Source organism: Oncorhynchus kisutch, unplaced genomic scaffold, assembly GCF_002021735.2.
Source record: "Oncorhynchus kisutch isolate 150728-3 unplaced genomic scaffold, Okis_V2 Okis05a-Okis16b_hom, whole genome shotgun sequence".
Classification (NCBI taxonomy): Eukaryota; Metazoa; Chordata; class Actinopteri; order Salmoniformes; family Salmonidae; genus Oncorhynchus; species Oncorhynchus kisutch.
The window spans coordinates 4,312,430-4,337,522 of NW_022261982.1; the positions used below are offsets into that span (position 1 = coordinate 4,312,430).

Sequence of the window (25,093 nt, forward strand, 5' to 3'; positions counted from 1 at the left end):
CAGTTAGTCAACCAGTTATTTAGTCAGTCAGTCTGGTATTCTGTCAGTCAGTTAGTAAACCAGTCAGTCAATTAGCCAGTTAGTCTGTCGGTCAGTCAGTCAGTTAATTAACCAGTCAGTCATTCAGTTAATCAGTCAGTCAACCAGTCAGTCATTCAGTTAATCAGTCAGTCAGTCAGTCAACCAGTCAGTCAGTTAATCAGTCAGTCATTCAGTTAATCAGTTAGTCAGTCAGTTAATCAGTCAGTTAGTCAGTCAACCAGTCAGTCAGTCATTCAGTTAATCAGTCAGTTAGTCAGTAAGTCATTCAGTCTGCATCAGTCCCACATGCTCCTGAAAGCACTTCATCATGCTGTCTCTTAGTACACCTGAACACACACACACAATGCACAGTCCATCTGAATGCACGCACACACATTGACCCTCACTGTTAGTTCTACTAAATTTCCCCGTGACAGGCCACATCATTACACTGATGTATGACCCCAATTTGCCCTCTGAACTTGTGACCTGTGTGTGTGTGTGTAGCGGTGCCAACAACAGTTTCTGTATATGGGTTCCTATTTGTGGATGTAGTGTCGGGGACCGTGAGGCGGCTCTGTCAGCTGCTCTGAGGCTGTTGCAGCAGTTCTACCTGGACCTGAAGGAGTTCCTCAACTGGCTGACGGAGGCAGAGACCACCTGTAACGTCCTGCTGGACGCCTCACACAAGGAGAGGCTGCTGGAGGACCCTGAGGCTGTACGACACCTGCTGGGGCAGTTCCAGGTACTCACACTCAGTTCATACTGTAGAGTCAGTCACCTGCTGGGGCAGTTCCAGGTACTCACACTCAGTTCATACTGTAGAGTCAGTCTCCTGCTGGGGCAGTTCCAGGTACTCACACTCAGTTCATACTGTAGAGTCAGTCTCCTGCTGGGGCAGTTCCAGGTATTCACACTCAGTTCATACTGTAGAGTCAGTCACCTGCTGGGGCAGTTCCAGGTACTCACACTCAGTTCATACTGTAGAGTCAGTCACCTGCTGGGGCAGTTCCAGGTACTCACACACACAAACTATTGATACTGTAGAGTCAATTCAGAGTCAATTCAGAGTCAGTTCATAGAGTCAACTCATAGAATCAACTAATTGTGTCAGTTCAGAATCAGTTCATAGACTTAGTTAAGAGTCATTTCATAGACTCAATTCAACAAAGTCAAATCGTTGAGTCATCTTTCAGTTGAGTCAGCTCAGCTTGAGTGGCATTAGTGTGAAGTGTCTCAGGGTGGGGGAGGTGTCAGTTCAGTATGTGCAGGGTTTGTGATGTGTTCTAGAAAGCAGCCAGCAGTCTGACCCAGTCTCTTGTCCTCGGTACCTTCCCCTGCCTGCCATGTGCGCCCCTCAATACCCCGGCTGGTAAGACAGGAATGTTGGGCCTGGCTGGGGGGACGAGACAAGGTCCAGACTCCAAGGAGAGGACAAAGACAGGACCCCCCCCCCCCCCCCCCCCCAACTCACACTGTATTGTGGGTTGTGAAGAGACAGGCCTGTTCTGAGTTTGGAAAGGGAACATTTCTGACCCTCTGTGCAGCAGTAGTCGCCCACTTTCTCCACTCTCTCCCCCAGTGAACAACAGTCGCTGTGTGTCGGACATCAACCAGCCTTCTGTACCTCATTCTATTGGGTCTCTCCCTCTTCCTCACACACATGCACACGAGCAGACACTCAAACTCACACACACTCACATAGGCATAGTGCTCATTGTAGCTCACGGACAAACACAGAAAGCATCTACACTTGATTGAGTTTGGCGACAGAAGAGATGTTTTCTTAGTTGTGTGAAGCGTTGCCTTAAGTGGATAATATGCTGCGCAGGAAAACCTACCAAGTTCAGGTTAGAGATTACAATTTACTGGTCACTGGGAAGGGTTTCTGTCCAGTACTGAACGTGTGTCTGTGTATTCTTCTGTCCAGTACTGAACGTGTCTGTGTATTCTTCTGTCCAGTACTGAAGGTGTGTCTGTGTATTCTTCTGTCCAGTACTGAACATGTCTGTGTATTCTTCTGTCCAGTACTGAACGTGTGTCTGTGTATTCTTCTGTCCAGTACTGAACGTGTCTGTGTATTCTTCTGTCCAGTACTGAACGTGTGTCTGTGTATTCTTCTGTCCAGTACTGAACGTGTGTCTGTGTATTCTTCTGTCCAGTACTGAACGTGTGTCTGTGTATTCTTCTGTCCAGTACTGAATGTGTGTCTGTGTATTCTTCTGTCCAGTACTGAAGGTGTGTCTGTGTATTCTTCTGTCCAGTACTGAACATGTATGTGTATTCTTCTGTCCAGTACTGAACGTGTGTCTGTGTATTCTTCTGTCCAGTACTGAACGTGTCTGTGTATTCTTCTGTCCAGTACTGAACGTGTGTCTGTGTATTCTTCTGTCCAGTACTGAACATGTGTCTGTGTATTCTTCTGTCCAGTACTGAACGTGTGTCTGTGTATTCTTCTGTCCAGTACTGAACGTGTGTCTGTGTATTCTTCTGTCCAGTACTGAACGTGTGTCTGTGTATTCTTCTGTCCAGTACTGAACGTGTGTCTGTGTATTCTTCTGTCCAGTACTGAACGTGTGTCTGTGTATTCTTCTGTCCAGTACTGAACGTGTGTCTGTGTATTCTTCTGTCCAGTACTGAACGTGTCTGTGTATTCTTCTGTCCAGTACTGAACGTGTGTCTGTGTATTCTTCTGTCCAGTACTGAACGTGTCTGTGTATTCTTCTGTCCAGTACTGAACGTGTGTCTGTGTATTCTTCTGTCCAGTACTGAACGTGTGTCTGTGTATTCTTCTGTCCAGTACTGAACGTGTGTCTGTGTATTCTTCTGTCCAGTACTGAACGTGTGTCTGTGTATTCTTCTGTCCAGTACTGAACGTGTGTCTGTGTATTCTTCTGTCCAGTACTGAACGTGTGTCTGTGTATTCTTCTGTCCAGTACTGAACGTGTGTCTGTGTATTCTTCTGTCCAGTACTGAACGTGTGTCTGTGTATTCTTCTGTCCAGTACTGAACGTGTGTCTGTGTATTCTTCTGTCCAGTACTGAACGTGTGTCTGTGTATTCTTCTGTCCAGTACTGAACGTGTGTCTGTGTATTCTTCTGTCCAGTACTGAACGTGTGTCTGTGTATTCTTCTGTCTTGCACTGCTCGTCTGTCTCGGAGTTGGAGAAAGACAGTCACTTCAGACGTAGTGATCACTTGAATGAACCACGGTCAGAAATGGTCCATTTAATACAGTAGGCTTTGTTGTTGCTGTACACTGAGTGGACAAAATATTAAGAACACCTGCTCTTTCCATGACATAGTCTGACCAGGTTGAAGCTATGATCCCTTATTGATGTTACTTGTTAGATCCACTTCAATCAGTGTAGATGAAGGAGACAGGTTAAAGAAGGATGTTTAAGTCTTGAGACAATTGAAACATGGATTGTGTATGTGCCATTTAGAGGGTGAATGGGCAAGACAAAATATTTAAGTGACTTTGAATGGGGTTTGGTAGTAGGTGCCAGTCACACCGGTTAGAGTGTGTCAAGAACTGCAACGTTGCTGGGTTTTTCACACTCAACAGTTTCCCTGGACTTGAACCCAGAATCTCTAGTGGCCTTAGACCACGAGAGGCCCGAATCAAGGCTGTTCTTAATGTTTTGTACACTCAGTGTATATTTGCAGTCAATTACATTTCAATTCAAATAATTTAATGTTTTCCTGTGAGGAAACTTGTGTGGTTTTGGTACGTGCATTAAGTCAATGAGGCACATGGGGTTGCTAAGGAGATTCTATGAATGGTTGTTATGTAGTCTTCTATTCTGTGATGTCATTCTGCCCTCTGAGATCAAACCTCACAGCCACATGACTCTTAGACCTGTAGCATCTGATGATGACAGTCAGGGGAAAGGAATGGACTAATTAGGATCATTATAGAACATTAGATTGAGAGTACAAAAAAGATTCCAAAAGGGTCCTTCAGAAGTCCCCATAGGAGAACCCTTTTTGGTTCCAGGTAGAACCACTTTGGTTCCAGGTAGAAAAGGGTTCTACCTGGAACCAAAGGGGTTCTTCAAAGGGTTCTCCTATGGGGACAGCCGAAGAACCCTTTTAGGTTCTAGATTGCACCTTGTTTTCTAAGAGTGTATGGTGAGGTGGGGAGCTTTGGTTGGACATTCCCATCATAATATGTACAGTATGTACCCAGCTAGTGGAGAAGGGACTCAGGTAATACCTGGAAAACTGGCTCTTTCACCTGCAGGACATTAATGACAATAATGAGAAAGACTAATGGATTCATTAGGATTCTAGAATATTAGGCTGAGAGAGCAGCTTCTCTGTTTGGACATATTATTATAATATGTAGTCATCTAATGGCTCCTTCTATAGGAGGACATATATCATTATTATAATATATAGTCATCTAATGGCTCCTTCTATAGGAGGACATATATCATTATTATAATATATAGTCATCTAATGGCTCCTTCTATAGGAGGACATATATCATTATTATAATATATAGTCATCTAATGGCTCCTTCTATAGGAGGACATATATCATTATTATAATATATAGTCATCTAATGGCTCCTTCTATAGGAGGACATATATCATTATTATAATATATAGTCATCTAATGGCTCCTTCTATAGGAGGACATATATCATTATTATAATATCTAGTCATCTAATGGCTCCTTCTATAGGAGGACATATATCATTATTATAATATCTAGATATGAATCTAATGGCTCCTTCTATAGGAGGACATATATCATTATTATAATATATAGATATGAATCTAATGGCTCCTTCTATAGGAGAACATATATCATTATTATAATATATAGATATGAATCTAATGGCTCCTTCTATAGGAGGACATATATCATTATTATAATATATAGATATGAATCTAATGGCTCCTTCTATAGGAGGACATATATCATTATTATAATATATAGATATGAATCTAATGGCTCCTTCTATAGGAGGACATATATCATTATTATAATATATAGTCATCTAATGGCTCCTTCTATAGGAGGACATATATCATTATTATAATATCTAGTCATCTAATGGCTCCTTCTATAGGAGGACATATATCATTATTATAATATATAGTCATCTAATGGCTCCTTCTATAGGAGGACATATATCATTATTATAATATATAGATATGAATCTAATGGCTCCTTCTATAGGAGGACATATATCATTATTATAATATATAGATATGAATCTAATGGCTCCTTCTATAGGAGGACATATATCATTATTATAATATATAGATATGAATCTAATGGCTCCTTCTATAGGAGGACATATATCATTATTATAATATATAGATATGAATCTAATGGCTCCTTCTATAGGAGGACATATATCATTATTATAATATATAGATATGAATCTAATGGCTCCTTCTATAGGAGGACATATATCATTATTATAATATATAGATATGAATCTAATGGTTCCTAGGCTTTAATAAGACGAATAATACATTAACTCCTGGTCAAAATGCATCGAAATCATTCAGAGAGAGGCATATGTCACAGAACATTATAATTATTTAGATACCCATTAATGATTGGACGTGTGTGTGTGTGTGCGTGTGTGTGCATGCTCGGTGTGTGTGCGTGTGCATGCTCGGTGTGTGTGCGTGTGTGCATGCTCGGTGTGTGTGTGTGTGTGTAGGACCTTCAGGGGGAGATAGATGGCCACACAGAACTGTACCACTCTCTGGATGAGAATGGTCAGCGTATTGTGACGTCTCTGACCGGCTCAGACGATGCCGTACTCCTACAGAGCCGCCTGGACAACATGGGCCAGCGCTGGGACGAGCTCCGCAGCAAAACCATGAGTATGAGGTAGACACCAGACCAGCCCCCTTTCTCATGCCTGCCTCCATGTGTTCATTCATGGTGACAAAAGAGTGCAGGTTTTCGCTCCATCCCTGTTGTTACACACCTGATTCAGATAATCAAGGTCCGGGATGAGCATCTAATTACTACAATCAGGTGTGTTAGACTGAGTAGGGTTGGAGCAAACGCCTGCGGGACCTTTCTTCCTCAGGAGGAAGGCTTGAGCATCCTTGGTCAACAGTCTAGTTTAGATAGGAATATCTATGATCCAGTCTAGTTTAGATAGAAATATCTATGATGCAGTCCAGTTTAGATCGGAATATCTATGATCCAGTCTAGTTTAGATAGGAATATATTTGATCCAGTCTAGTTTAGATAGGAATATCTATGATCCAGTCTAGTTTAGATAGGAATATATTTGATCCAGTCTAGTTTAGATAAGAATATCTACGATCCAGTCCAGTTTAGATAAAAATATCTACGATCCAGGCCAGTTTAGATAGGAATATCTACGATCCAGGCCAGTTTAGATAGGAATATCTACGATCCAGGCCAGTTTAGATAGGAATATCTACGATCCAGACCAGTTTAGATAGGAATATCTACGATCCAGTCTAGTTTAGATAGTAATATCTATGATCCGGTCTTATATCTATGCTTCTATGTGTATGTTGTAGATCTCACCTGGAAGGGGAAATGGCTCCATGGAAGCGGATACACATGACCCTTCAGGAGCTGATAGCCTGGCTGCAGAGGAAGACTGACCTGCTGGAGCAGGAACCACCAGTAGGGGGCGACGTCCCTGCTGTGCAACAACAGCTGGACACACACAGGGTGAGAGTGGAACACTGGCTGGCTGGGTGGGTCGCTTGTTGGTTGGGTGGGTGGCTGGTTGGTTGGGTGATTCACTAGTTGGTTGGTTCATAGATACATTGATATGTCAGAAATCATAAGCAGATGTAATGGTTTATATCTGGTTTATATCTGGTTTATATCTGGTTTATATCTGGTTTATATCTGGTTTATAACCGGTTTATATCTGGTTTATATCTGGTTTATATCTGGTTTATAACCGGTTTATATATGTTTATATCTGGTTTATATCTGGTTTATATCTGGTTTATATCTGGTTTATAACCGGTTTATATCTGGTTTATATCTGGTTTATATCTGGTTTATAACCGGTTTATATCTGGTTTATATCTGGTTTATATCTGGGTTATATCTGGGTTATAACTGGTTTATAACCGGTTTATATCTGGTTTATATCTGGTTTATAACTGGGTTATAACTGGTTTATAACTGGTTTATAACTGGTTTATAACCGGTTTATATCTGGTTTATGTCTGGTTTATATCTGGTTTATATCTGGGTTATATCTGGGTTATAACTGGTTTATAACAGCATAAGTTGTTCAGGGTGCAGATGGGCCACACTGCAAGTTCACTGCATTATGGAGATCTTAGCAATACACAATATTGGAATGTTTTTGTCATGTATCATCATACTCCTAATGAGGACATCATGCATCATTAAGAACTGATGACAGTACCCTGCAACATCATTAAGAACTGATGACAGTACTCTGCAACATCATTAAGAACTGATGACAGTACCCTGCAACATCATTAAGAACTGATGACAGTACTCTGCAACATCATTAAGAACCGATGACAGTACCCTGCAACATCATTAAGAACCGATGACAGTACTCTGCAACATCATTAAGAACCGATGACAGTACTCTGCAACATCATTAAGAACTGATGACAGTACTCTGCAACATCATTAAGAACTGATGACAGTACTCTGCAACATCATTAAGAACTGATGACAGTACTCTGCAACATCATTAAGAACTGATGACAGTACTCTGAAACATCATTAAGAACTGATGACAGTACTCTGCAACATCATTAAGAACTGATGACAGTACTCTGCAACATCATTAAGAACTGATGACAGTACTCTGCAACATCATTAAGAACTGATGACAGTACTCTGCAACATCATTAAGAACTGATGACAGTACTCTGCAACATCATTAAGAACTGATGACAGTACTCTGCAACATCATTAAGAACTGATGACAGTACTCTGCAACATCATTAAGAACCGATGACAGTACTCTGCAACATCATTAAGAACTGATGACAGTACTCTGCAACATCATTAAGAACTGATGACAGTACTCTGCAACATCATTAAGAACTGATGACAGTACCCTGCAACATCATTAAGAACTGATGACAGTACCCTGCAACATCATTAAGAACTGATGACAGTACCCTGCAACATCATTAAGAACTGATGACAGTACTCTGCAACATCATTAAGAACTGATGACAGTACTCTGCAACATCATTAAGAACTGATGACAGTACTCTGCAACATCATTAAGAACTGATGACAGTACTCTGCAACATCATTAAGAACTGATGACAGTACTCTGCAACATCATTAAGAACTGATGACAGTACTCTGCAACATCATTAAGAACCGATGACAGTACTCTGCAACATCATTAAGAACTGATGACAGTACTCTGCAACATCATTAAGAACTGATGACAGTACTCTGCAACATCATTAAGAACTGATGACAGTACCCTGCAACATCATTAAGAACTGATGACAGTACCCTGCAACATCATTAAGAACTGATGACAGTACTCTGCAACATCATTAAGAACTGATGACAGTACTCTGCAACATCATTAAGAACTGATGACAGTACTCTGCAACATCATTAACAACTGATGACAGTACTCTGCAACATCATTAACAACTGATGACAGTACTCTGCAACATCATTAAGAACCGATGACAGTACTCTGCAACATCATTAAGAACTGATGACAGTACTCTGCAACATCATTAAGAACTGATGACAGTACTCTGCAACATCATTAAGAACTGATGACAGTACCCTGCAACATCATTAACTGATGACAGTACCCTGCAACATCATTAACTGATGACAGTACCCTGCAACATCATTAAGAACTGATGACAGTACTCTGCAACATCATTAAGAACTGATGACAGTACCCTGCAACATCATTAAGAACTGATGACAGTACTCTGCAACATCATTAAGAACTGATGACAGTACTCTGCAACATCATTAAGAACTGATGACAGTACTCTGCAACATCATTAAGAACTGATGACAGTACTCTGCAACATCATTAAGAACTGATGACAGTACTCTGCAACATCATTAAGAACTGATGACAGTACTCTGCAACATCATTAAGAACTGATGACAGTACTCTGCAACATCATTAAGAACTGATGACAGTACTCTGCAACATCATTAAGAACTGATGACAGTACTCTGCAACATCATTAAGAACTGATGACAGTACTCTGCAACATCATTAAGAACTGATGACAGTACTCTGCAACATCATTAAGAACTGATGACAGTACTCTGCAACATCATTAAGAACTGATGACAGTACTCTGCAACATCATTAAGAACTGATGACAGTACTCTGCAACATCATTAAGAACTGATGACAGTACTCTGCAACATCATTAAGAACTGATGACAGTACCCTGCAACATCATTAAGAACTGATGACAGTACCCTGCAACATCATTAAGAACTGATGACAGTACCCTGCAACATCATTAAGAACTGATGACAGTACTCTGCAACATCATTAAGAACTGATGACAGTACCCTGCAACATCATTAAGAACTGATGACAGTACTCTGCAACATCATTAAGAACTGATGACAGTACTCTGCAACATCATTAAGAACTGATGACAGTACTCTGCAACATCATTAAGAACCGATGACAGTACTCTGCAACATCATTAAGAACTGATGACAGTACTCTGCAACATCATTAAGAACTGATGACAGTACTCTGCAACATCATTAAGAACTGATGACAGTACCCTGCAACATCATTAAGAACTGATGACAGTACTCTGCAACATCATTAAGAACTGATGACAGTACTCTGCAACATCATTAAGAACCGATGACAGTACTCTGCAACATCATTAAGAACCGATGACAGTACTCTGCAACATCATTAAGAACTGATGACAGTTTTCTGCCATTGCCATGGAGCCTGTGCTTTACGCTGTGTGTGTGTGTGTTTGTGTGTGTGTGTGTGTTTTTGAACTAACTGTCTTGCACTGATTTTATGCAGACATACTGGACTCTACCCACACACACACACACACACATACTGTAACGTGGACTCGTACTGCATGTTATTGTTATTCGTAATTTCCTGTGTATTGATTTCGCGTCACTATTTCTACTTTGTATCTTTATCTCTGCGTTGTTGGAAAAGGACCCGGAAGTAAGACTCTTCACTGTTAGTCTACTGTTCTTTACCAAACATGTGATGGATGACGTTTGATTTGATTTTGTGTGTGTGTTACAGAGCTTCAGGAGAGATCTGAGGGCCAAGGGCCCGGTGGTTAACGGGGCTCTGGACCAGGTTCAGATCTTCCTGTCTGAGCTGCCTGCTGAGAGGGAGCCTCAGCCTGTCCATAGAGGTGAGTGGGACACACTGTTAGCCCGCTGAACTAAAGCCTAGGTATTAATTCATGGACTTAACGAAAGGTTACTCATCACACACTGATAAACACCAACAGATACACTCATCCTGCCCACGGACACCAACACTCATTTTTACCTACTTATAATACACATGCATATGAACATTACTGCATGTAACTGACAAGATACAAAGCAGAGAGAACCTGTTTCCCCCGGTCTAATTCTCCCTACTTTTGCTTTTTTTAATACTGAATGTTATCAGATCTTCAACCAAAACCTGATATTAGATAAAGGGAACCTGAGTGAACAAATAACACAATGATTAATTCATTTCTTTCATAAACAATTTTATGCAACACCTAATGCCCCCTTGTGTGAAACAGTACTTGCCCCCTTTACACTCAATAACTGGTTGTACCACCTTTAGCTGCCATGACTCCAACCAAACGCTTCCTGTAGTTGATCAGTCTCACACATGGCTGTGGGGAGGCTTTGCTGCCTCAGGACCTGGACTACTTGCCTTAGTAGAAGGGACCGTGAATTCTGCTCTGTATCAGAGAATTCTACAGGAGAACGTCAGGCCATCCGTCTGTGAGCTGAAGCACAGCTGGGTCATGCAGAAAGACAATGATCCAAAACACACAATCAAGTCTACATGAAAATGACTAAAAAAACAACACATTTGACATTTTGGAAAGGCCTAGTACAAAATACAGACCTAATCCCAATTGAGATGTTGTGGCAGGACTTGAAATGAGCTGTTCACGCTTGTAAACCCACACATGTAGCTGAGTTACAGCAGTTCTGTATGGAAGAGTGGGTCAAAATTCCTCCACAGCGATGTGTGAGACTGATCAACAACTACAGGAAGCGTTTGGTTGGAGTCATGGCAGCTAAATGTGGCACAACCAGTTATTGAGTGTAAAGGGGCAATTACCTTTTCACACAGGGGGAATGGGGTGTTTTGTGTTATTTGTTCACACAGGGGGAATGGGGTGTTTTGTGTTATTTGTTCACACAGGGGGAATGGGGTGTTATTTGTTCACACAGGTTCCCTTTATTTAATATCAGGTTTTGGTTGAAGATCTGATAACATTCAGTATCAAAAATGTGCACAAATAGAGAGAATCAGAGATGAGGCCAATACTTTTTCACAGCAGTGTGTCTCAGTTGACTGACATGTTTCCCTGAGTGGGCAGAACTCTACTGTCCATCATCTGATTGTGACTAAGTTCATAACATCAGCTGACTTGACAGCCAGTTCGGGCTCTGTGATTGGCTCACAGGGTTCTGTTTATAAAACAGAGGAACAGTAAGCCCAGGAGTTTTATTCCACTACTATTTTGGTTCTGGTCTAAGATCAGCATTGTCCAATAAAAGGTGTAGAAATGAGAAGACACCGTGCCCTGCAGTTTCAGTTGGGTTCCTTACTAAACAGCCGTTTGCTCCCAAACATGCTGAGTGTGACCTCTTTGCCATAGCAACTGCCTGGCAACCCGTAGTGAGGGAAACTCTTGAACTCTTGCTGCCTATTCAATTCAATGGGCTCCAATGTGTTTTCCTCAGGTGTGGGATTATGTTTTGCTAAACCATGAGCCCTATAGTCTAAGTGATGTTTGAGCCTATATGTGATGAGGTTGGAAAGGATTTAGGATTATTTCTTGCCCTATAGTCTAAGTGATGTTTGAGCCTATATGTGATGAGGTTGGAAAGGATTTAGGGTTATTTATTGCCCTATAGTCTAAGTGATGTTTGAGCCTATATGTGATGAGGTTGGAAAGGATTTAGGATTATTTCTTGCCCTATAGTCTAAGTGATGTTTGAGCCTATATGTGATGAGGTTGGAAAGGATTTAGGATTATTTCTTGCCCTATAGTCTAAGTGATGTTTGAGCCTATATGTGATGAGGTTGGAAAGGATTTAGGGCTGATCAAGAAAATTAAACAACCAAATCACTTTCAAAAAGTAATCATCCAGTTTGAATTCCAATCGTATAAATAGTTTATAATCTTAGTATAAATTAGGATTGTTGTTGTGTCAGGTCATTATACAATCCGATAACTCCTTCATTTCTATCAAACCTGATCATTCCCTGAGGGGACACAAAATGAATCAAACCATTTCTTTATGTCCGGTCAGACATCAGTCCAGAGGAGCGTGCCCAGAACGTGGGGCGTGTCCTGCGAAAGGAAGCAGAGGATGTGGCGTCTGGGTGGGAGGGGCTTAACGAGGAGGCCGCTGATTGGCAGAGGAGGCTGGAGCTGGCTCTGGATAGGCTGTTGGAGCTTCAGAAGGCCCAGGACCAGCTGGAGCTGAGGCTGAGCCAGGCTGAGATGGTGAAGGAGGCCTGGGAGCCTGTAGGAGACCTGCTCATAGACTCACTACCTGAACACATCGACAGGGTCAAGGTGAGAGACACACAAACACATGCACCCTAATTTAGCAGATAGAGAGGGTCAAGGTGAGAGACACACAAACACATGCACCCTAATTGAACAGATAGAGAGGGTCAAGGTGAGAGACACACAAACACATGCACCCTAATTGAACAGATAGAGAGGGTCAAGGTGAGAGACACACAAACACATGCACCCTAATTGAACAGATAGAGAGGGTCAAGGTGAGAGACACACAAACACATGCACCCTAATTGAACAGATAGAGAGGGTCAAGGTGAGAGACACACAAACACATGCACCCTAATTGAACAGATAGAGAGGGTCAAGGTGAGAGACACACAAACACATGCACCCTAATTGAACAGATAGAGAGGGTCAAGGTGAGAGACACACAAACACATGCACCCTAATTGAACAGATAGAGAGGGTCAAGGTGAGAGACACACAAACACATGCACCCTAATTGAACAGATAGAGAGGGTCAAGGTGAGAGACACACAAACACATGCACCCTAATTGAACAGATAGAGAGGGTCAAGGTGAGAGACACACAAACACATGCACCCTAATTGAACAGATAGAGAGGGTCAAGGTGAGAGACACACAAACACATGCACCCTAATTGAACAGATAGAGAGGGTCAAGGTGAGAGACACACAAACACATGCACCCTAATTGAACAGATAGAGAGGGTCAAGGTGAGAGACACACAAACACATGCACCCTAATTGAACAGATAGAGAGGGTCAAGGTGAGAGACACACAAACACATGCACCCTAATTGAACAGATAGAGAGGGTCAAGGTGAGAGACACACAAACACATGCACCCTAATTGAACAGATAGAGAGGGTCAAGGTGAGAGACACACAAACACATGCACCCTAATTGAACAGATAGAGAGGGTCAAGGTGAGAGACACACAAACACATGCACCCTAATTGAACAGATAGAGAGGGTCAAGGTGAGAGACACACAAACACATGCACCCTAATTGAACAGATAGAGAGGGTCAAGGTGAGAGACACACAAACACATGCACCCTAATTGAACAGATAGAGAGGGTCAAGGTGAGAGACACACAAACACATGCACCCTAATTGAACAGATAGAGAGGGTCAAGGTGAGAGACACACAAACACATGCACCCTAATTGAACAGATAGAGAGGGTCAAGGTGAGATTGGATACAGATGATCTTTTTCTTTATTTTTCATTTGGGTCCCCATTGGCTGATTCCTTAAAGGGATACTTTCAGATGTTGTCAACGATGCCCTTTATCTACTTCACTAGGAAGTTTGAGGTCGTTTTGATAGTCAATGCTAAATAGCATTAGCACAGTGACTGGAAGTCTATGGGTATCTGCTAGCATGCAAGCAGATACCCATAGACTTCCAGTCATTGCGCTAATGCTAGTTAGCAACTTCCTTCAAACCGCACGCAGAGATGCATCTGACTCTGGCAAAGTACTGTAGATAAAGGGCCTCATTACCAAAATCCCCAAGTATCCTGAGGTCAAATGAACACATCTCTCCAGCTGATGTCTTAGTGACCACTAGTCTTCCTGAGGTCAAATGAACACATCTCTCCAGCTGATGTCTTAGTGACCACTAGTCTTCCTGAGGTCAAATGAACACATCTCTCCAGCTGATGTCTTAGTGACCACTAGTCTTCCTGAGGTCAAATGTACACATCTCTCCAGCTGATGTCTTAGTGACCACTAGTCTTCCTGAGGTCAAATGAACACATCTCTCCAGCTGATGTCTTAGTGACCACTAGTCTTCCTGAGGTCAAATGAACACATCTCTCCAGCTGATGTCTTAGTGACCACTAGTCTTCCTGAGGTCAAATGTACACATCTCTCCAGCTGATGTCTTAGTGACCACTAGTCTTCCTGAGGTCAAATGAACATCTCTCCAGCTGATGTCTTAGTGACCACTAGTCTTCCCGAGGTCAAATGTACACATCTCTCCAGCTGATGTCTTAGTGACCACTAGTCTTCCTGAGGTCAAATGAACACATCTCTCCAGCTGATGTCTTAGTGACCACTAGTCTTCCCGAGGTCAAATGTACACATCTCTCCAGCTGATGTCTTAGTGACCACTAGTCTTCCTGAGGTCAAATGAACACATCTCTCCAGCTGATGTCTTAGTGACCACTAGTCTTCCTGAGGTCAAATGTACACATCTCTCCAGCTGATGTCTTAGTGACCACTAGTCTTCCTGAGGTCAAATGAACACATCTCTCCAGCTGATGTCTTAGTGACCACTAGTCTTCCTGAGGTCAAATGTACACATCTCTCCAGCTGATGTCTTAGTGACCACTAGTCTTCCTGAGGTCAAATGAACACATCTCTCCAGCTGATGTCTTAGTGACCACTAGTCTTCCTGAGGTCAAATGTACACATCTCTCCAGCTGATGTCTTAGTGACCACTAGTCTTCCTGAGGTCAAATGTACACATCTCTCCAGCTGATGTCTTAGTGACCACTAGTCTTCCTGAGGTCAAATGAACACATCTCTCCAGCTGATGTCTTAGTGACCACTAGTCTTCCTGAGGTCAAATGTACACATCTCCCCAGCTGATGAAAGTGTATAAGGGGTACCGTGTGTGTTCTCTAGGGAGTGTATGAAGGTACAGTAATTGGTCCACCACTCCATCTTCAATGTGTGTGTGTGTGTGTGTGTGTGTGTTCGTTCTTCGCTGCAGGCGTTCCAGGCAGAGATAGCTCCTATCAAAGACGATGTGAGTCACGTCAACAACCTGGCCTCTACCTTCGGCCCTCCTGACCTCGTCCTCTCACGACCCAACCTGGACAGACTGGATGACCTCAACACACGCTGGAGGATGCTACAGGTAAACACAGTTCTCTATGAAACACACTGACTGAGCACCCTGACCTCATTAAAAATTACCTTGAGGAGCGTCTGTCCCATCGTCAGATTGTCAGGTTGTCCTAACACAGAGACAGTGAGGTCAGGTTGTCCTGAGTCTAACACAGAGACAGTGAAGTCAGGTTGTCCTGAGTCTAACACAGAGACAGTGAGGTCAGGTTGTCCTGAGTCTAACACAGAGACAGTGAGGTCAGGTTGTCCTGAGTCTAACACAGAGACAGTGAGGTCAGGTTGTCCTGAGTCTAACACAGAGACAGTGAGGTCAGGTTGTCCTGAGTCTAACACAGAGACAGTGAGGTCAGGTTGTCCTGAGTCTAACACAGAGACAGTGAGGTCAGGTTGTCCTGAGTCTAACACAGAGACAGTGAGGTCAGGTTGTCCTGAGTCTAACACAGAGACAGTGAGGTCAGGTTGTCCTGAGTCTAACACCGAGACAGTGAGGTCAGGTTGTCCTGAGTCTAACACCGAGACAGTGAGGTCAGGTTGTCCTGAGTCTAACACAGAGACAGTGAGGTCAGGTTGTCCTGAGTCTAACACAGAGACAGTGAGGTCAGGTTGTCCTGAGTCTAACACAGAGACAGTGAGGTCTATCCCTCCCTCCCTCCCTGAGACGCCTCTATCTATCCCTCCCTCACTCCCTGAGACCACTCTATCCCTCCCTCCCTCCTGAGACCCCTCTAACCCTCCCTCCCTGAGACCCCTCTAACCCTCCCTCCCTGAGACCCCTCTAACCCTCCCTCCCTGAGACCCCTCTCTCCCTCCCTCCCTGAGACCCCTCCATCCCTCCCTCCCTGAGACCCCTCTATCCCTCCCTCCCTGAGACCCCTCTATCCCTCCCTCCCTCCCTCCTTCTCTCATTCTCTCCCTCCCTGTGTGTGTGTGTGTGTGTGTGTGTGTGTGTGTGTGTGTGTGTGTGTGTGTGTGTGTGTGTGTGTGTGTGTGTGTGTGTGTGTGTGTGTGTGTGTGTGTGTGAGAGGCTGTGTGAGAGCTGCCATATGGTCCTGTCTCCAGGTGTCCATCTCCTTCACACTCCTCTTTATCTCTCCTTCATTCTCTCCCTCGCATCCCTCTCTCCCTCCCTGAGACCCCTCTATCCCTCCTTCTCTCATTCTCTCCCTCCCTGCCTGAGATGAAAGCAGGGGAGAGAGGGATGCAGAGTGGAAGAGGGAGAGAATGAAGGAGAGATAAAGAGGAGTGTGAAGGAGATGGACACCTGGAGACAGGACCATATGGCAGCTCTCACACAGCGTCTCTCACACACACACACACACACACACACACACACACACACACACACACACACGCCAGCTGTTCCTGTTGACACCCATCATGTCTACTGAAGGAAGTTGAGGTGACTGGAACCTCACTGACACCATAGCAACAACGCTGTTAGTTTGTCCCACTCTGTTGCCGAGGACAACACGCCTTTTTACCTAACTGCCCCCCTCTTTATGCACTGAAAGGGTCACACACACACACACCACACACCACACACACACACACACACACCACACATCACACACATCACACACACACACACACCACACACACACCACACATCACACACACACCACACACACACACACACACACACATACACACACACACACACACACACAGATCAAGTGTCTGAAAGGGGTTGATTGGGCTGGGTGCTGCGGTACAGATGCCATTCATAATTACTGCTGCAAAACAGTCTTAAACAATGTTGACCCCCCCCCATCATCACCAGGTTTCCATGGGAACGTGTAAAAAGTCAGGGGGTGGAATGGCGGTGGATGAGTTGGGAGATGTGTCTGAGGTAACGGTTCTGTTTCAGCAGGACTCATCACATATCACTCCTCCATCAGACTCCATTACAACACTGCTATGGCCGTATCTGTATTGGCCCAAACATCTCACAGGCTACCACAGTCCATCTCACACCATCACACACACACACCATCACACACACACAGACACACACACACACACACCATCACACACACACACACACCATCACACACACACACACACCATCACACACACACACCATCACACACACACAGACACACACACACACACACCATCACACACACACACACACACACCATCACACACACACACACACCATCACACACACACACCATCACACACACACACCATCACACACACAGACACACACACACACACACCATCACACACCAACACACACACACAAACACACACACACACACACCATCACACACACACACACACCATCACACACACACACACATGCGCACACACACACACACACGCACACACACATACACGCACACACACATACACACACACACACACAAACAGATGCACACACACACACATACACACACACTCATGCATGCACACACACACACACACACACACATGCACACATACACACACGCATGCACACACACACATACACACACACATGCACACAAACAAACATGCACACGCGCACACACACACACAAACAACACTTGCCTCATACCATAATGTACTTTACCACCAAACATAAGTGCAAATGTGTACCCAGTACAACACTGTTATAAACACACACACTGCCTATGGTGTCAAACATATGTGTCATATTTCTTTGTGATAGAATCCGTCCGCTGAGCCTCCCCATCTCATCCATAGACATGGTCAGTGTGGTCTGTGCAGAGAGCAGAGTACATTACAGTCAGCCAGCCTTAGCTGCACCATAGCTAAAGCCCAGTCACAGTGCTCTGCTCTTAGATAACAGACATGCTTAGTCACAGTCAGTCACCGTCACTGCTTGGCTTCTCCATGACCACAATATGACATTATACCACACAGCTTTGATCTCTGTCCTCTCGCTGAACAGCTTTTATCATGTACTGTACACTCTTAGAAAACAGGTTCCAAAGGGGTTCTTCGGCTGTCCCATAGGAGAACCCTTTTTGGTTCCAGGTAGAACCCTTTTGGGTTCCATGTAGAACCCTCTGTAGAACGGGTTCTACATGGAACCCAAAATGATTATATCTGGAACCAAGAGAGCAATCAAAAAAAAGGTTATTTAAAGGGTTCTCCTACGGGGTCAGCCCGAAGAACCCTTTTAGGCCCTAGAAAGCACATTTATTTATCGGAGTGTACTGTGTTTCTGTCTCTCCTCTCTCATATCTCTCTCCTCTCTGTTCTCCTCTTTCTGATTACACCTGTTCTTGTTCCCTGTTCCCTGTGGCATAATGAAACACTCTCTTTTACTCCCCAATCTCTTCTATCTCTCTTCCCAATCTCTTCTCCTATCTCTCTCCCCAATCTCTTCTCCTATCTCTCTCCCCAATCGCTTCTCCTATCTCTCTCCCCCCAATCTCTTCTCCTATCTCTCTCCCCAATCTCTTCTCCTCTCTCTCCCCAATCTCTTCTCCTATCTCTCTTCCCAATCTCTTCTCCTATCTCTCTTCCCAATCTCTTCTCCTATCTCTTCCCAATCTCTTCTCCTATCTCTCTCCCCAATCTCTTCTCCTATCTCTCTCCTCAATCTCTTCTCCTATCTCTCTCCACAATCTCTTCTCCTATCTCTCTCCACAATCTCTTATCCTATCTCTCTCCACAATCTCTTCTCCTATCTCTCTCCACAATCTCTTCTCCTATCTCTCTCCACAATCTCTTCTCCTATCTCTCTCCACAATCTCTTCTCCTATCTCTCTCCCCAATCTCTTCTCCTATCTCTCTCCCCAATCTCTTCTCCTATCTCTCTCCCCAATATCTTCCTCCTCTCCCATCTCTCTCTCCTTTTTTTCTCTCTCTCTCTGATCCCTCCTCTCTCTGGCTCCTCGCTCGCTCTCTCTCTCTGGCTCCTCGCTCGCTCTCTCTCTCTGGCTCCTCCTCTCTCTCTCTGGCTCCTCCTCTCTCTCTCTGGCTCCTCCTCTCTCTGGCTCCTCTCTTCTCAGATCTCCATCAAAGACCATCTGAAGCAGCTGACAGATGCTCAGAGGGACTTTGGCTCTCTGCAGGGTGAGTTTCTGTCTGTCTCAACTCTCTCTCTCTCACACACACACACACACACACACACACACACACACACACACACACACACACACACACACACACACACACACACACACACATACCGTCTTGATTCTGTAAAGACATACATGATTCCTTAGTAAATACTGACAGAATATATACAGTGAAATCAACAGAACCACATCCATATGTCTGGCTGTACACACGTTGAGACAGAGCTCCTCTGGGAGTGATTTATCCTTGTCATCCCTGACTCTTCTAATCCTGTCACTGTCTACAGGTTCTGTTCAAGGTCCATTTGAGCAGGCGGTCTCACCCAATAACGTGCCCTACTACATCAAGTGAGTACCTTGTGCCTAGCTGTAGGTTTACTGCTGTTTGTCTGCTGAGAGTAACACAACCTAGCAACAATAGTAGTGTCTGCAACTTAAATACACCAATAACTTCACTAATAACTTCACCAATAACTTCACTAATAACTTCACCAATAACTTCACTAATAACTTCACTAATAACTTCACACTAATGCTAGTGAGAATAAATAAGTCCTAACTTTGACATCATGAGGTCCTGTTGAAGATAATGAAGATAATGGGCAGAAAAAGCCAGACTTCTATGATAGCGTCCCTCATCAGAACCCGGTGAACTTATTGACCAACAGACCAATGAGGTCATCATAGGTTGGTGTTGGTGTTCTTGAATCAATAACTCAAGGGTTAACTTTGTTAACTCTGTTATTCTCCGTTCCACCTTGTCACTATCTAGCAGACTGTTAGTGGTGTGGGGCGTCTGAGATAAGATGGTGTATCTGTCTGCTGGTTCCTGGATGGAACTAGTCCTAATCAAAGAGAACCATGCAGCTCTCCCAAAAGATTGGCTGCTGGGTAAAACCCTCCAAATTCAGACAAAGAGGGTTTGCCCTCAAAAATATGTCACATAAAGCTTACTTCATTAGTTTATGTTTAGAATTGGTTTTACTACATCGGGGATAGCGTACACAGACGTTTCAGTTTTACAGCCTTCTTCAGTGTGTAGGTAGTCCTAATCCTGGTTCTAATCTTAGTCATAATCCTAGTCCTAATCCTAGTCCTAATCCCAGTCCTAGTCCTAATCCTAGTTATAATCCTAGTTCTAATCCTAGTTCTAGTCCTAATCCTAGTCCTAGTTCTAATCCTAGTTCTAATTCTAGTCCTAATCCCAGTCCTAGTCCTAGTTCTAATCCTAGTCCTAATCCCAGTCCTAGTCCTAGTTCTAATCCCAGTCCTAGTTCTAATCCTAGTCCTAATCCCAGTCCTAGTTCTAATCCTAGTCCTAGTTCTAATCCTAGTCCTAATCCCAGTCCTAGTCCTAGTTCTAATCCTAGTCCTAGTTCTAATCCTAGTCCTAATCCCAGTCCTAATCCTAGTCCTAATCCTAGTCCTAATCCCAGTCCTAGTCCTAGTTCTAATCCCAGTCCTAATCCCAGTCCTAGTCCTAGTTCTAATCCCAGTCCTAATCCCAGTCCTAGTCCTAGTCCTAATCCCAGTCCTAATCCCAGTCCTAATCCTAGTCCTAATCCCAGTCCTAGTCCTAGTTCTAATCCTAGTTCTAATCCCAGTCCTAATCCTAGTCCTAATCCCAGTCATAGTCCTAGTTCTAATCCTAGTCCTAATCCCAGCCCTAATCCCAGTCCTAATCCTAGTCCTAATCCTAGTCCTAATCCCAGTCCTAGTCCTAGTTCTAATCCTAGTTCTAATCCCAGTCCTAATCCTAGTCCTAATCCCAGTCCTAGTTCTAATCCTAGTCCTAATCCCAGTCCTAATCCCAGTCCTAGTCCTAGTTCTAATCCTAGTCCTAATCCCAGTCCTAGTCCTAGTTCTAATCCTAGTCCTAGTTCTAATCCTAGTCCTAATCCCAGTCCTAATCCTAGTTCTAATCCCAGTCCTAGTCCTAGTTCTAATCCTAGTCCTAATCCCAGTCCTAATCCCAGTCCTAATCCCAGTCCTAATCCCAGTCCTAATCCTAGTTCTAATCCCAGTCCTAATCCTAGTTCTAATCCTAGTTCTAGTCCTAGTCCTAATCCCAGTCCTAATCCCAGTCCTAGTCCCAGTTCTAATCCTAGTTCTAGTCCTAGTCCTAATCCCAGTCCTAATCCCAGTCCTAATCCCAGTCCTAGTCCTAATCCCAGTTCTAATCCTAGTCCTAATCCCAGTCCTAGTCCTAGTTCTAATCCTAGTCCTAATCCTAGTCCTAATCCCAGTCCTAATCCCAGTCCTAATCCCAGTCCTAGTCCCAGTCCTAATCCCAGTCCTAATCCCAGTCCTAATCCCAGTCCTAATCCTAGTCCTAATCCCAGTCCTAATCCTAATCCCAGTCCTAATCCCAGTTCTAATCCCAGTCCTAATCCTAGTCCTAATCCCAGTTCTAATCCCAGTCCTAATCCTAGTCCTAATCCCAGTCCTAGCATGTAATTACTAGCTCTAACTGTTCTTTATCATTAGATGTATTCTACAGTCCGTTATAGTAGACTTGTAGTATCCAGAGATATTTTTGAATCAGTAGTTCCGTCTTTATCTCTGCTACTACAGATGAGGGGATGTGGGATAACTCTGGGTTTAGTGGAGACATCTAACAACAAAGAAGATGAGGGGATGTGGGATAACTCTGGGTTTAGTGGAGACATCTAACAACAAAGAAGATGAGGGGATGTGGGATAACTCTGGGTTTAGTGGAAACATCTTAACAACAAAGAAGATGAGGGAATGTGGGATAACTCTGGGTTTAGTGGAAACATCTAACAACAAAGAAGATGAGGGGATGTGGGATAACTCTGGGTTTAGTGGAGACATCTAACAACAAAGAAGATGAGGGGATGTGGGATAACTCTGGGTTTAGTGGAGACATCTAACAACAAAGAAGATGAGGGGATGTGGGATAACTCTGGGTTTAGTGGAGACATCTAACAACAAAGAAGCATTTTGGAAGTCTTCGTCCATTGTCCTCACAGAGTGTCTGTCTGACTGTGTGTCTATCTGAGGCTTGATCTTCTCTTAATGCATCTTGGTTGGAAAGCGAGGCAGAGATAGTTATTGATCTGCTCTTAATGCATCTTGGTTGGAAAGCGAGGCGGAGATAGTTATTGATCTTCTCTTAATGCATCTTGGTTGGAAAGCGAGGCAGAGATAGTTATTGATCTGCTCTTAATGCATCTTGGTTGGAAAGCGAGGCAGAGATAGTTATTGATCTGCTCTTAATGCATCTTGGTTGGAAAGCGAGGCAGAGATAGTTATTGATCTGCTCTTAATGCATCTTGGTTGGAAAGCGAGGCAGATTTGACCCAGTATGTTACAGGTTGTGGCAGTGATAAGGCTTTGCGGCATTGAGTTCCCAATTATGTTGTGTGTGTGTGTGTGTGTGTGTGTGTGTGGTGTGTGTATTGCTCATCCAAGTGTGACCTAAACAGACAAGGGTAATCTGATCTATTAACACCGTGTGCTTAACAACAACAAAGCATGTTAGTGCAGTGGTGCAGGGTTGTTTATTAAGTATGTGAGAGAGATAGAGAGAGAGAGGGTGGTGCAGGGTTGTTTATTAACTATGTGAGAGAGTTAGAGAGAGAGAGAGCGAGAGAGAGAGAGAGGGTGGTGCAGGGTTGTTTATTAAGTATGTGAGAGAGATAGAGAGAGAGACAAAGACAGAGAGATACAGCGAGAGAGAGAGAGAGGGTGGTGCAGGGTTGTTTATTAAGTATGTGAGAGAGATAGAGAGAGAGAGAGCGAGAGAGAGAGAGAGGGTGGTGCAGGGTTGTTTATTAACTATGTGAGAGAGTTAGAGAGAGAGAGAGCGAGAGAGAGAGAGAGAGAGAGGGTGGTGCAGGGTTGTTTATTAACTATGTGAGAGAGTTAGAGAGAGAGAGAGCGAGAGAGAGAGAGAGGGTGGTGCAGGGTTGTTTATTAAGTATGTGAGAGAGTTAGAGAGAGAGAGAGCGGAGAGAGAGAGAGGGTGGTGCAGGGTTGTTTATTAAGTATGTGAGAGAGATAGAGAGAGAGACAAAGACAGAGAGATACAGCGAGAGAGAGAGACAAAGACAGAGAGATACAGCGAGAGAGAGAGACAAAGACAGAGAGATACAGCGAGAGAGAGAGACAAAGACAGAGAGATACAGCGAGAGAGAGAGACAAGACAGAGAGATACAGCGAGAGAGAGAGACAAGACAGAGAGATACAGCGAGAGAGAGAGACAAAGACAGAGAGATACAGCGAGAGAGAGAGACAAAGACAGAGAGATACAGCGAGAGAGAGAGAGAGACAAAGACAGAGAGATACAGCGAGGAGAGAGAGAGACAAAGACAGAGAGATACAGCGAGGAGAGAGAGACAAAGACAGAGAGATACAGCGAGAGAGAGAGAGAGGGTGGTGCAGGGTTGTTTATTAAGTATGTGAGAGAGATAGAGGAGAGAGGACAAAGACAGAGAGATACAGCGAGAGAGAGAGACAAAGACAGAGAGATACAGCGAGAGAGAGAGAGACAAAGACAGAGAGATACAGCGAGAGAGAGAGACAAGACAGAGAGATACAGCGAGAGAGAGAGACAAAGACAGAGAGATACAGCGAGAGAGAGAGACAAAGACAGAGGAGATACAGCGAGAGAGGAGAGAGACAAAGACAGAGAGATACAGCGAGAGAGAGAGACAAGACAGAGAGATACAGCGAGAGAGAGAGAGGAGAGAGCCAGAGAGAGACAAGACAGAGAGATACCGCGAGAGAGAGAGAGAGACAAAGACAGAGAGATACAGCGAGAGAGAGAGACAAAAGACAGAGAGATACAGCGAGAGAGAGAGACAAAGACAGAGAGATACAGCGAGAGAGAGAGACAAAGACAGAGAGATACAGCGAGAGAGAGAGACAAAGACAGAGAGATACAGCGAGAGAGAGAGACAAAGACAGAGAGATACAGCGGAGAGAGAGAGACAAAGACAGAGAGATACAGCGAGAGAGAGAGACAAAGACAGAGAGATACAGCGAGAGAGAGAGACAAAGACAGAGAGATACAGCGAGAGAGAGAGACAAAGACAGAGAGATACAGCGAGAGAGAGAGACAAAGACAGAGAGATACAGCGAGAGAGAGAGACAAAGACAGAGAGATACAGCGAGAGAGAGAGACAAAGACAGAGAGATACAGCGAGAGAGAGAGACAAAGACAGAGAGATACAGCGAGAGAGAGAGACAAAGACAGAGAGATACAGCGAGAGAGAGAGACAAAGACAGAGAGATACAGCGAGAGAGAGAGACAAAGACAGAGAGATACAGCGAGAGAGAGAGACAAAGACAGAGAGATACAGCGAGAGAGAGAGACAAAGACAGAGAGATACAGCGAGAGAGAGAGACAAAGACAGAGAGATACAGCGAGAGAGAGAGGA

The 25,093-nt window shown here is 43.9% G+C and overlaps 1 protein-coding gene across 1 annotated transcript in view; it reads left to right on the forward strand.

Moving 5' to 3' along the window:
- LOC109877047 (dystrophin-like) overlaps positions 1-25,093 on the forward strand; it is a 244,760-nt gene that overhangs the window by 170,037 nt on the left and 49,630 nt on the right. The window contains 8 exon segments of the mRNA XM_031813663.1: positions 577-766; positions 5,710-5,882; positions 6,554-6,710; positions 10,291-10,405; positions 12,549-12,817; positions 15,515-15,661; positions 19,620-19,683; positions 19,976-20,036. Of these exon segments, the coding sequence (XP_031669523.1) occupies positions 577-766; positions 5,710-5,882; positions 6,554-6,710; positions 10,291-10,405; positions 12,549-12,817; positions 15,515-15,661; positions 19,620-19,683; positions 19,976-20,036 (1,176 nt within the window).